Consider the following 13,946-nt stretch of genomic DNA (forward strand, 5'->3'; position numbering starts at 1 on the left):
CTAATCTTTACCTATTTGGTCTAAATTTGCATTCTTTTGAGATTTTTGAGCTTCGTGTGTTTGGCATATTCCCTACATTTTTCTTCCAAGGAATAGGTTTCCGCAAAACACCACTGGTGGTAAAATAACATTAATCCATGCCATCAAGCTGTAGAACTAGGTTTGGTTGCCACCCTCTCAGCAGTTTCAATCCTTGAAAATGTATACAATTATCTGAATCTTCAAAAATGTCAACAATTTTTATTTGACCGAATGAAATCCTTTACCCCTTCCCATAATTTCAGAGACTACAAATAAACATCTATAACCCTGTTGCAACTTGCAACCAATAAATAAGATGGTCTGTATGCATAGGCCAGAGGCGCGGGAGGAAGAGATTTATTTTAGGGCAGGAGCGTGGGGGGATTAGTTGGGTTATCTTGTAAGCACAAGAGTGAACAGTTACCACTTGGGGAAAGATAAGGTATCTATTTCATAATATTGCAATTACAAGTCTCAAAGGGTCAAATTCGAATTTCGGGGTCAAAAACAAAACAAGACACAAATATCAAAAAAGTTTAGAAACAATGAAAAACTTAAAACTGGTTAAAGAATACATAAATTAACTGACCTAACAAATAAATTATTCATGAGCAATACATAAAACTTTGATTTTATCAAATCCATCAAAAAATTTAAAAATTTATGTTTGGTCATAAGATTTCAAAAGATTAAAACAAGTAAAACACAATAAAATACATAAAAAAAATGTTAATGGTCATTTAAGATGTAAAGGAAGTAAAACGTGCGAATCTATACAAAACATAGGCAATACCTATTAAAATAATAAAAAAACAATAAACTAGCGGGATGTACATATTTTTTAAGACCACTCTGCCTTTCCATGAAGTTCAAATAACAATTGACAGTGACACAACAATAACAAAGCAGCTTATCTACTGATGACGGCCACTGTATAAGTGACTGAAATATCCAGAGATTTGTTGTTATTTCACTGCCAAATATTTGTCCCTATTGAACTATTTTGTCCCTATTGTCCCTAATGAAGTATTTTTCCTTATAGGGATTTGTCCCTATTGAACTATTATTTGTACATTGCGGGATGTTTAGTTAGTTTTTTCTGTATTATATGTACAAAAGTTTTTCACATCTGGAGGTAAAGCAGCCGATCGACGACAAGGTAGGAATGGGCTGAGAAACAGTCAGAAGCGGGTGGAATCTGGGTAGAGAATGTCTTTTTGGAAAATGCTTTCCTTGCAAGAGTTTGTCATTGTATATTTTAGCAAGGCTTTTTTTTATGGATGGATCTTATTTTATCTGATTCTTTCCAGGAGAGGAGATGTCAGGGTGCAAAACCAGACGAACATATTCAATATGAGGGCAAAAAAGAAAGAATAAATCCTTAAAAAAATAAGAGGGGGATCAAACATATTTAGGAGCTTAAGGAGGAAAAAAGACGTATTAGCTATATTGATGATATTTTTAACATGGATGTCCTACTTTAAACTAGAAGAAATTGTGACACCAAGTAACTTAAAGGACGACATGAGAATTTTACAAGGGATTTCACTAGGTTAAGAAGATAACACATTGGCATTGCCACAGCTTACTCACATGTCCAAGTCTGAGGTATCATGCGCAATATCATTGAAGATATTCATCAAATTTCTATAGCATGTTTCTATGAATTTTAGGTCATCAACAACAGTATTGATAATAAATTGGATAAGAATAATTAGAAAAAAAATCGGCCTAATTCATAAGCTGGGGAAATTCTTGAGACTACAACTCAACCAGAGAGGTCTTTTTTGTAGCTTAATGTTACATTACATTTAATGTTAGATATTAAGTGATGTAACTTGTTGGTTGGTGTTTTGTTTGTTTTGTCACAGCTCTTGCTGGGTTTGAAAATGAATTATTGTTATTATTATTAATATATATCCTATGTCATATTAATATATATTCCTATGTCATAAAAACTTTTAACACCTTCCGTTTTAGTCTTAAGGCTACACTATTCCATCCTGTATAGGTGGTTCATAAACATATTTATAATCCTGTGAAGTGAAATTCTTTACGCTACACGTTCAACTCAAGAAAGAATTAGACTATATAAAAATAGTAAGTTTTCCAGGTTCAAATCTGCAAACCTATCTTTTTTGGCAATCCAAGTCCCCTTTTTTCATGTCCACCCCCCCTCTGATCTCTTCTCTTGAAGCCAAAGGAGTCATCACTTGAGACAAAGGGGGCAGGGCAAAAATAATTCAAATAATTTTGCCCAATTCTTAGAAGGAACAAGAACTCCTAGGGACATATTAGAAATTTTACTATAAAAAAGTTGTTTTTTCATAAATTGGGCCTTCCCTTTGAATAAACTGCTCTAACTCCCTTTTCTAAAGGTCAAAACTGTGAATACAAATGCCTTTACTTGAACACCCATTAATCCTGTCATTAATGAGCCCCAATCAATGCCAATTATTCCCAAATAAACAGTTAAAAGAACATTTACTGTCTTGTTTTCTTCGAGATGAAGCAGACAAACAAAAAATTACCTTGTATGCCCAAAGGAGACATGGCAAGATCCAAAAGAAATTCCAAAATGAATACTAATATTTCTAAATTCAAGACTTGCTCTTCCATCAACTCTCTGAAAGAAAAAGTACACACAAATGTTCAAGTGTAATTTATTATTTTCTAAGTTATCAAAATAAAAAAGCAAAAGACAAATAATTTAAACTAGATTCACACCGCTTGATCATCAAGAAGTGTTAAAATGTGCTAAAATGACCTTTGATTGCCTTCACCAACAAGAGCTGCATGAAAGCACATCTTTGGTTTTGATGCTTTGCCATCAATTAAATAATATGGATATCAAACCTACAAAACTTTTTTAAATGGTATGTCTTAAGAAGATTTTTTTCCTAAAAAAATGATGATATATTGCTTAAAGACTGATACAAAATATGTTGTTTTTGCTCAAAACCAACTTTATTCTCCATTTCCTGACATAAAATCAATATTTTTACTTTTAAAATGTATGCATGTAAATTTGTGTTAATTTTTGCCAGAACAAAAAAACAACAACCTACTCTTTGCTGTTATTTCTAAAAACACAGTATTTGAAAGATGAGGCTACATTACTTTGGCTCAATACATTTAAACCAGTTATTTTTTCTGATATAAATAGTAGTAAAAATGATTTGATTCCGTCTGTCATCACGTAATTGCCTGATATATACTTTACTAATAATTCCAAAACTACATTATTGCATGCAAGCATCAGTACCCAATATTTCTTATATAGCCTATATAAATACCCTCTTGCATGGTATCTGTTAAGTACTCTGGCCCTAGTATAATATCATTCACATAAATATTAGTTTGATCATTACCTTGAGATGATTTTAAATTTATATTTTCTTCTTTTGTTTCATTTTCACAAACGGAATTCCCTGTTTTTTTCTGCTGGTCATTTTGCAGAATAGTTTTAGACACAAATGATGTTCCTGGAGTTTGAGCAGGTGAAGCTTGCAAAAATCATGCAGATTATTGTAATTGTTCTCCATTAATAGGTAAAAGTTGCCCAATGATCTTTTAAATTTTTTTTTGCCACTTTACCTCAATCTGCTTTTCATTTTCTATTTCACTTTCAGCCAAGTGTTTATAGGAACTTATTTTGAAGACCATATCCAAAAAAGAAAGAAGAAAATGATCTTGGATTAAATCTATTTTTCCTTAAAATTAAAATTTGTGGAATTTCATATGATATATTATTGTACTTAAATATTCTAATACTTTTTAAAACTTGCATTCTTAGTTTAGAAATTCTAGAAAGTATTAACTGTGAATCCAAAACAATCTTTTTGCAATCAAGTCTAGCGACTTAAGTCTTTTAAAAATTGCTATATCACCTAATTCATAGCTCAGTAATGGAAATATATCCAAACTTACCATAAAAATGTCTTTCTTTTTGTTCTAGCATGTCTTGCTCTGGAGATTCAATATTCTTAACCTTTACCTATTGCCTCCCTAACTACTTTCCAAGATTAACAGAAGCCCCCCATGAAGAGTTTTATGAAAATCAGTAGTCTATTAGGCCAATAATGGTATTAATGCACAACTGGGGCTCTTGAGAAGGAGACATCGTAAGAAAACATTTCTTATTTCCTAATATGCAGAAAAATTTTAATAAAGGTTTTGAAGCTTATAAAATAAGAATTGTTTTCTTAATATGTTCTTAACATTGTTTTCCAATTGTAAAGACAACACCCAAGTCATTGCTACCTCTGGGCCAGGTATGGTGGGGTCTAAACGTTTACCTCCTGGAAAATACCCTCCACTGTGGCTGGTTGGTGTCCAATCACTTTCGACTTATTAAAAAAGGACTAGAGCTCTCAATTCCTGACGCAATGAGCACCCTCCAAAGTTTCTGCGACCATGAGGCAGAGGTGGGGATAAGGAAGATGCAGTCACCCTCCTTTACGAAATAAATTCTGCTCATGTTGGGGTTTAATATTACTCTTTACTTTCATAATTAATGTTTAAAACTTTTTTCACAAAATGAATTTTTCAAAAAAAAGTATAGAACTCCATTTAACCAAAAATGAGCAGAAATAAAATCAAGTAATCTACCAAGTGTAAAAAATACCATAGATCACTATAAAAAAAAAAAAAAAAAAAAAAACCCAAAATGAACAGAAATTACAATAGATAACCGAGTCAAACTCAAAACAAGAGAAATTAACATGAGTAGCATTGACAACCCCCATGCCTTCTCAAGGCCAAAACGTAATTTGTCCTTTACTAAAAAAAAAAACATTTTAAATATTTTCACCCTTTTAACTTTGATAAATCAAAAAATTTTGTTTTTTAGTTTAGCTGAGTTCTTTTCTTTGAAAGACTTATTTTGTGGAAAAAGCTTTTCAAATTAATTTTTGTTGGTTTTTATTGACATATTCTTTTCCAGGGAAAAAGAAAAAAATATTTTATATCCTTTAGGTTTTTCTGTAGGAATCCATAGTTTAGCTTGCTATTTGTATGTTGGAGAAACCTTTCGCACAATTTTAACAACATACATCCTTTTGAAAGTCTTGACACAAATAGTACTGTCTAATTTAGTTTTGTACCTCCACTACTTAGCCTGAAAAATAAAACCTAATACCCTTCCCAAAAACTTGCATCTATGCTCTTTGACAATCTGGATAAACATACACTTTTTTTATTTAGGTAAAGAGTAGAAGTAGCAATAGTAGTAGCCCTGAAAGTTTCAAATTAATACCCTCAGTTGTTCTTGGAATATTGCTGAGATGTCTTACCTGCAACCACCATACACACAGTGTCTTTTGATTCAGTTTTAAAGCAAAATTTAGTTTTAAAACGTAATGGGCAAATTTTATAACTGTGGAGGGTCGAGATATCCAATATCACTAGAGATATAGCTACTGGATTGTTCAAATATGCTGAACAAAATGGTTGTCTCAAAATTTTGACTGGACTTTTTTTTTTAATTATGGGCTAAAGAAGAGGACTGCCACTTTTGACTCTTAAAAAGAGCACTAGAACTTTTAATTTCCAATCAAATTAGCTCCTTTAAAGGTTTTAATGCTATTACTAGCTATGATAGAGCAGTGCTGCCTATGATACTGCTTATATGCCCTTTTGAAAGCCCGCTTTCATTTTGTATTTTTGTTTAATTGAACCCCCCCCCCCGCCCATCCTTAAACGTTTCCTAAAAGTTTCACCTTAATGTCCTTAGTGTTATTACTTACAGTAACTGTAGATGTATTATTCAAAAGTATACAATAGTGTCTTCTGGCTAGTTCAAAATTTGCAACAACTTAACCTGAAAGGTCCAACTTAATAATGTAAGCTGTTCTTGACATATTGCTTAGTCACCCTTTTGACAATCTACATGATCATAGTTCGTTTTGATTAAGTTCAACACCTGCCAAAATATTTCTTGAAATTCACCTTTATACCCTTAGCTTGCATGGTAGCTATACTTGTTGTAACAGTAGCAGCATTAATAGCAGTGTGCACAAAGCATCTTTGGTTTTTTCTTCAGCATCCCCTTCAACACACAGTAAAAGTTTAACTTAATACCATTAACTGTTCCTGGAGCGTTGCTGATACATCCTCTTGACAACCTGTTTGGACAGTGTATTTCAATTTAGTTCAATAGTTTCAATACTGCCTAATTTTTGCCCAAATACCCTTAGCTTTAGTAGCAGTAGCATTGGTGGTAACAGTAGTAATAGTAGAATTAATAGTAGTATCCTTAGCATTAGTAGCAATTATAGTAGTAACAGTAGTAAAAATAGTAGCAGCATGAATAGAGGCAGTAGTATTATGATGAAAATACTATCTTTTGATTAGTTCATCACTTCCCACAACAAATCCTGAAGTTTCAACTTCACACACAAAACTGTTCCTAAAATATTGCTGTTGCAACATTTTGACAACCTGCATACAGACAACGTGTTGTGTTCCAGTTCAGCTTCCCCCCCCCCTATAATTCCCAGAAAATTTCACACTCATAGGCTACTCTTAGGTATAGTTGTAATAGTAGTTACAGCAGTAGTATTAGGATTAGTAATAGTATTAACAGTAATAACACTAGTACTAATAGCTACAGTAGCACTAACATACTGCATTTTTGTCAGTTGAACATCCCCTTGTCATGTTCTGGAAGTTTCAACTTAATACAAAAGCCATTTAAGAGAGAAAAAGGTTTTATTAAAAAAAATACAACACATTAACAACAAAACCCGAAGTTTATTAAACTTGTATGGGTACACATCACCTTTTACAAAACTCTACATACACAATTACTACCAGCCAGCCTTAGACCCCCCCCCCAAAAAAGACAAAAAATAATAAGAAGAAAATAAATAAATAAAAATAAACGAAATAAATTAATTTCTAATAATTTCACGACCTAATTGGATACCGAAGACACAAAACTAAAAATCATTCATTCTATTCTACCTCCTCGTCGCCCTCCCAAAAAAAAGTGTCACAATCACTTGAGAGAAAATTCGCCTAGCAAGGATTAAAACTCATATGTAGACAAACACTGTCCTTTTAATTTACTGCGAAATTCATTTAGCTCATCAATTGTTGAAATTACCTGCGTTAATGGTTCTCATACCCGAGGGCCAACATGTCTTATGGAAAAAACAGATCACTTTGTAATAACCTGAGGTCGCCGAACTAATGTTGATGTTCTAGTCGAGTAATTATGAAAATTAACACCACTTGTAAACATTTCCCTAAAACACTCAGGTAATAACGCGTGTGCATATTTAAACATAAAAAGAGCATTATAAAAACGGAATAATCCAGCCATCGGTAATATATTTACTTGATTATATATATGTCTAACAGACATATTATGATTATCTCCAGTTAAAACACGTAGGGCATTATTTTGTAAACTTCTAAGGGGACGAAGGTGAATTAAAAACTTTCTTGACCACACAAGACAACCATATAGAAGGTATGGGTGAACAAAAGAAAAATAAAGCAATCTCATAATGTCTTTCGGAAAAAAGTGCTTCAGTTTCCTCATCATCCCGACATTTCTGGCGACTTTGCCACTAACACATGAAATGTGCTCTTTGAAGTTAAGGCACTCATCAACAATCACCCCTAGATACTTTGTCGAAACTTCCCGAGGCAGAATATTTTCACCTAACTATATTTTTTCAATCCAAGGGTAGTAATTGCTACTTCTCCCATACATTAAAAAATGGGATTTTGCATGGTTTAGCTGAAGTCTGTTAACCCTCATCAATTTCTCAATGTTTAACATGCCAGTCTGAAGATTCTGTATAAGCATTTCCCCGGTTTTTGCAGCAACAGTTAGATGCGTGTCATCAGCAAAATAAGGCAAAATAGATTTTGATGCTCCAGTATCACGACATTTTAAAGCAAAAGACAGTCCATCGATAGCATTTCGCAGGTCATCAATATATATAAGAAACAGTAGTGGCCCCAAAACAGACCCTTGAGGGACACCGAATTCAACACTTTTAACTTGCGATTTAATTTCACTAGCACTGACAAACTTCTTTCTATCCTGGAGAAAAGATTCCAATAGATGATAAAACATACCTTGAAAACCACAATTCCTCAGCTTCACCAGAAGAATTTCATGGTCCACTGCATCGAAGGCTTTCACAATGTCCAAAAAAACAGATGCAACTTTCCACCCTTGATCCAGAGCATCGTTCACAAAAGTCGTGAGAAAAAGAAGAGCTTGATCTGTCGACATTGCTTTACGGAATCCAAACTGCTATGACATTGATAATACTGATATGTCTTTGGATAACCTGTATATTCATATACTTTCTTAATTTTTCATCTTCATGCTCTTAGCCTTACAAGTAGTTGCAGTAAACACAAATAGTACTGTCTAATTTAGTTTTGTACCTCCACTACTTAGCCTGAAAAATAAAACCTAATACCCTTCCCAAAAACTTGCATCTATGCTCTTTGACAATCTGGATAAACATACACTTTTTTTATTTAGGTAAAGAGCAGAAGTAGCAATAGTAGTAGCCCTGAAAGTTTCAAATTAATACCCTCAGTTGTTCTTGGAATATTGCTGAGATGTCTTACCTGCAACCACCATACACACAGTGTCTTTTGATTCAGTTTTAAAGCAAAATTTAGTTTTAAAACGTAAACCAGTAGATATAGCTACTGGATTGTTCAAATATGCTGAACAAAATGGTTGTCTCAAAATTTTGACTGGACTTTTTTTTTTCAATTATGGGCTAAAGAAGAGGACTGCCACTTTTGACTCTTAAAAAGAGCAATAGAAATTTTAATTTCCAATCGAATTAGCTCCTTTAAAAGTTTCCATGAGTAGGTTTGACAACCCCCAATCCTTCTCAAGGCCAAAGCTTAATTTGGCCTTTACTGAAAAAAAGAACATTTCAAATGTTTTCACCCTTTTATCTTTAATAAATAAAAAATTATTAAGACTTTAAGGAATAAATATCAGCATATACATAGATTATTTAATTTTATTTCTGCTCATTTTTAGTTTAATGGAGTTCTTTTCTTTGAAAGACTTAGTTTGTGGAAAAAGCTTTTCAAATTAATTTTTTTTGGTTTTTATTGACATAGTCTTTTTCATGGAAAAAGGAAAACAAATTTTTATATCTTTTAGGTTTTCTGTAGAAAACCATAGTTTGGCTTGCTATTTGTATGTTGGAAACCTTTCCATCAATTTTAACAACATACACCCTTTTGAAAATCTTGACACAAATAGTATTGTCAAATGTAGTTTTGTACCTCCACTAGTTAGCCTGATAAATAAAACTAATACCCCTCCTAAAAACTTGCATCTATGCTCTTTGACAACCTGGATACACATACACTTTTTTGATTTAGGTAAACTGTAAGAGCAGAAGTAGCAATAGTAGTAGCCCTGAAAGTTTCAACTTAATGCCCTCAGTTGTTCTTAGAATATTGCTGAGATGTCTTGCTGGCAACCACCATGCACACAGTGTCTTTTGATTCAGTTTTAAAGCAAAATTTAGTTTTAAAACGTAATGGGCAAATTTTATAACTGTGGAGGGTTGAAATATCCAATATCACTAGAGATATAGCTACTGGACTGTTCAAATATACTGAACAAAATGGTTGTCTCAAAATTTTGACTGAAAATTTTTTTTAATTATGGGCTAAAGAAGAGGACTGCCACTTTTGACTCTTAAAAAGAGCACTAGAACTTTTAATTTCCAATCAAATTAGCTCCTTTAAAGGTTTTAATGCTATTACTAGCTATGATAGAGCAGTGCTGCCTATGATACTGCTTATATGCCCTTTTGAAAGCCCGCTTTAATTTTGTTTTTTTTTTTAATTTAACCCCCCCCCCCCCGCCCATCCTTAAACGTTTCCTAAAAGTTTCACCTTAATGTACTTAGTGTTATTACTTACAGTAACTGTAGATGTATTATTCAAAAGTATACAATAGTGTCTTCTGGCTAGTTCAAAATTTGCAACAACTTAACCTGAAAGGTCCAACTTAATAATGTAAGCTGTTCTTGACATATTGCTTAGTCACCCTTTTGACAATCTACATGATCATAGTTCGTTTTGATTAAGTTCAACACCTGCCAAAATATTTCTTGAAATTCACCTTTATACCCTTAGCTTGCATGGTAGCTATACTTGTTGTAACAGTAGCAGCATTAATAGCAGTGTGCACATAGCATCTTTGGTTTTTTCTTCAGCATCCCCTTCAACACACAGTAAAAGTTTAACTTAATACCATTAACTGTTCCTGGAGCGTTGCTGATACATCCTCTTGACAACCTGTTTGGACAGTGTATTTCAATTTAGTTCAATAGTTTCAATACTGCCTAATTTTTGCCCAAATACCCTTAGCTTTAGTAGCAGTAGCATTGGTGGTAACAGTAGTAATAGTAGAATTAATAGTAGTATCCTTAGCATTAGTAGCAATTATAGTAGTAACAGTAGTAAAAATAGTAGCAGCATGAATAGAGGCAGTAGTATTATGATGAAAATACTATCTTTTGATTAGTTCATCACTTCCCACAACAAATCCTGAAGTTTCAACTTCACACACAAAACTGTTCCTAAAATATTGCTGTTGCAACATTTTGACAACCTGCATACAGACAACGTGTTGTGATCCAGTTCAGCGTACCCCCCCCCTATAATTCCCAGAAAATTTCACACTCATAGGCTACTCTTAGGTATAGTTGTAATAGTAGTTACAGCAGTAGTATTAGGGTTAGTAATAGTATTAACAGTAATAACACTAGTACTAATAGCTACAGTAGCACTAACATACTGCATTTTTGTCAGTTGAACATCCCCTTGTCATGTTCTGGAAGTTTCAACTTAATACAAAAGCCATTGCTATGACATTGATAATACTGATATGTCTTTGGATAACCTGTATATTCATATACTTTCTTAATTTTTCATCTTCATGCTCTTAGCCTTACAAGTAGTTGCAGTAAAAGTAGTAGTTGGAATAATAGTAGTAGTAGTAGTAGTAGAACTAGTAAATGTAGCCGTGATAGTGGTATCAGAAGTAGTGTGCACATATTACCTTTTTGTCAATAGATCTTCCCCTTTTAGCATTCTCTGAGAGTTACAACTTAATACACAAAGCAATTCTTAAGATAAGCTCTTTGACAATCTGAATGCACATAGTGACTTGTGATTTAGGTCACATACTACTGATACATGATATAGGTGATACATAAATACTACTGGTAATACTGCTGCAACTATTGATGCTATGCAAGCTAAGGGTATTAAGGGGAAACTTTCACGGATTATCTAGGTGATTATCATTGAGCAGCTCTCATTGAACCTTCACATAAATACAGAACCATTTCTAAGGAAGATATGAGGGGAGGGTGGAGGCAGAAATTGATGTATAATTAAACCCCAACATTGATGTAACATTCAACCCCAAAATAAGCAGAATTTTTCTGTATAGAAGGGACTGCCCCATTTGTCATCCTTATCTCTACCTAATGGTTACAGAAACTTTGGAGGGTGCTGATTACATTGGAAACTAGGGGTTCTAGTCATTTTTTTTTTAAATAAAGTGACTGGAGACCAACCAGCCATGAGGGGATATTTCCTGATGGAGGGGGGGTGATGGGTAAACAACTATATTAATAGAGTATTTGGATAGCTAAGAAAAAAACTTACTACTAGAATCAGAATTTCATCTTGAATCCCAATATGGCATTTTTTTTTTCTGTTGCAAATTCAATTTTAAACCCTTTGTTTTTTGCTATCTTGGAAAGTAGTTAGGTTGGAAAAATGAAATTTTACTGTGGATTAAAGTATGTCCTAGGAAGGTATTTTGAATTACCTATGTCTACTCCATCTTGCTCTAGAGGGCACTGACCTTTGATGACTTCTAAAGTTCTTTGTTTTATAAAAGTGAAATCTTGCAAAATAGATCTTTTGCTTAAATGAATAACAAAAAAATTATTTTAAGCTTCACAAGTTTACTCAATCTTAATTTATGAGGTTTCAAAGATCTGCAGATACATTTTCTGAATTGAGAAAGAAAAAAAAAACATTGATGTGGCTTAAAATTTTATTCAAATAACAGGAATTGCATTTTCAGAACTAAAACCTGAGAAAAAGAAACTGAAAAATTAAGGTATTATGTTGTTTTGTCACAATTTCAACAGGTATAGATCCAACAAGTAGGCAAATTTCTAAGACATAAAAATCAGAAGATGGCTAACATTGTTTCTTCACAACACCTTCCTAGAGTATGTTTTTTACCCTGGATTCATTACTGAAAGTCTTATTTCCCTAACCTAACCACAATCCAAGGTAGCAAAAAGTAGCCTTTCAAGAATTTTATCTTAAAGAAGACTATAGTCAGTCATTATCAACAGCAATTCAGGACCAGGTATTTTCCACCTCACCTGGCATCTGAAACTCAGATGTTATATGGGAATTGAGGTATAAGCCTAGGAGCCCAGCCATACATAAGGAAGCATGTTAAGAAAACAATTCTTACTTCCTAATAAGCAGAGTAATCCTAGTTAACACATTTGGCAGCAGGAGGACCTTTATTTTCACTTCTTTGAAGCCTAGGAGCCCAGCTGTATATAGGGAAACAGGTTGAGAAAACAATTTTTGCTTCATAATATGCAGAATAGTCCTAGTTAATACATTTTGCAGTGGGAGAACCTTTATCTTCACTTCTTTTGCTGGTGTGCAGTTTTTTCTAACAAAATTCTGAAAAATAAACATGGATTTCATGGAATCCATGAAAAATAAACATGGAAGATTAACATTTTTCTGTTTTTAAATACACTATATATGTAATTCAACACCATCAGTACCATCTAATTATTTCTCACAAAAACGTATCAATAGACAAATAGTGACAAATTAGGTTAAGCTAGGTTAGATGTTGTTTGGGCATTTGTTTATAAACAATTTTCATGACCTAGAGAATAGGATAAAAAACCAATATCCAATTGAGCAAAATTATGTAAAACTAAAACTTTCATACCTTGTTACCAAAGAGAAATTGAGAAGAATTCTATATAGGCCCTATCAATGAATAGCTAAAAACTTAAGCTAGCCTATGCATCAATATGGTTATTATTAAAATTATTTAAGATCAAATGCTTAAAATTATCAGTTTATTGACTTATCTACAGGCACCTCTTTTTGGAAATAGGCTACCAATTATCAAATTTTGACATAGCCTATACATCCTTTCAATGTTTCAGTTATATTCACATATTAACAGAAAGCTGATTTTCTTTAGATTCTAAAAATGTAACTTTTGTTGCTTGATAATAAAAGAGGGATGGTCCAAAAACCCATCTCTATTTTTCCAGAATGCCAAAGAAAAGTTGTCTTTCCAAAAATTTACCCCAGGATTATTCTACATAGCCTATTATGAAGTAAGAATTGTTTCCTTAACATGTGTCCTTATGTACAGCTGGGCTCCTACGTTTATACCAATTTGTTTAACAGTAAGCTCTCCAGGCTTCCAGCAGATAAGCTTCCAGAGTCAGACCATTGACCCCCACCACAAGCCAAAGGATTTGTTGAAGCAAGACTTAACCCTTGTATCAAAAGATATAGGGTTACAAGTCCAACATTCCACCCACTTGGCTAGGATAACGCTCAATATCAAATCTAACTTGTACCTTATTTTCACGAACTGTCTTGACTGTAAATGTTCTCTGACTGTTCGAAAGGGCTTCTTTTCTCATTTCTGTGGAAGTAGAACTGTCAGGATATACTGTAAAGTTATTCTATTTGAAATTTTTTTTTGTCTAATTAAATAGGTAGTGTTCTAGCTCCATGCAATTTCAAGCAAAAACGGCTGTTTTTGCGTGACCCTTGGTTCCCACTGATGGTAATTTCACGCAAAAACGGTCGTTCTTGCTAGAGGTATAATT

The 13,946-nt window shown here is 33.2% G+C and overlaps 1 protein-coding gene across 2 annotated transcripts in view; it reads right to left on the reverse strand.

Annotated features, from left to right (window-relative positions):
- The window catches only part of Rrp45 (exosome complex component Rrp45), a 48,403-nt gene extending 34,457 nt beyond the window's left edge, over positions 1–13,946 (reverse strand). The window contains exons 1-2 of one of the 2 annotated variants that reach the window (XM_089108069.1): positions 13,692–13,925; positions 2,553–2,647 (exon numbers count right to left, since the gene is read on the reverse strand). In XM_089108069.1, coding sequence (XP_088964195.1) covers positions 2,553–2,647; positions 13,692–13,757 — 161 coding nt within the window. In that variant the 5' untranslated portion in view covers positions 13,758–13,925. Of the gene's footprint in view, positions 1–2,552; positions 2,648–13,691 lie in introns of both variants that reach the window. The other variant, XM_089108071.1, reaches the window with a different exon arrangement.

The sequence above is a fragment of the Artemia sp. Qi Xiang Cuo genome, chromosome 2, assembly GCF_049724085.1.
Source record: "Artemia sp. Qi Xiang Cuo chromosome 2, ASM4972408v1, whole genome shotgun sequence".
Lineage (NCBI taxonomy): Eukaryota > Metazoa > Arthropoda > Branchiopoda > Anostraca > Artemiidae > Artemia > Artemia sp. Qi Xiang Cuo.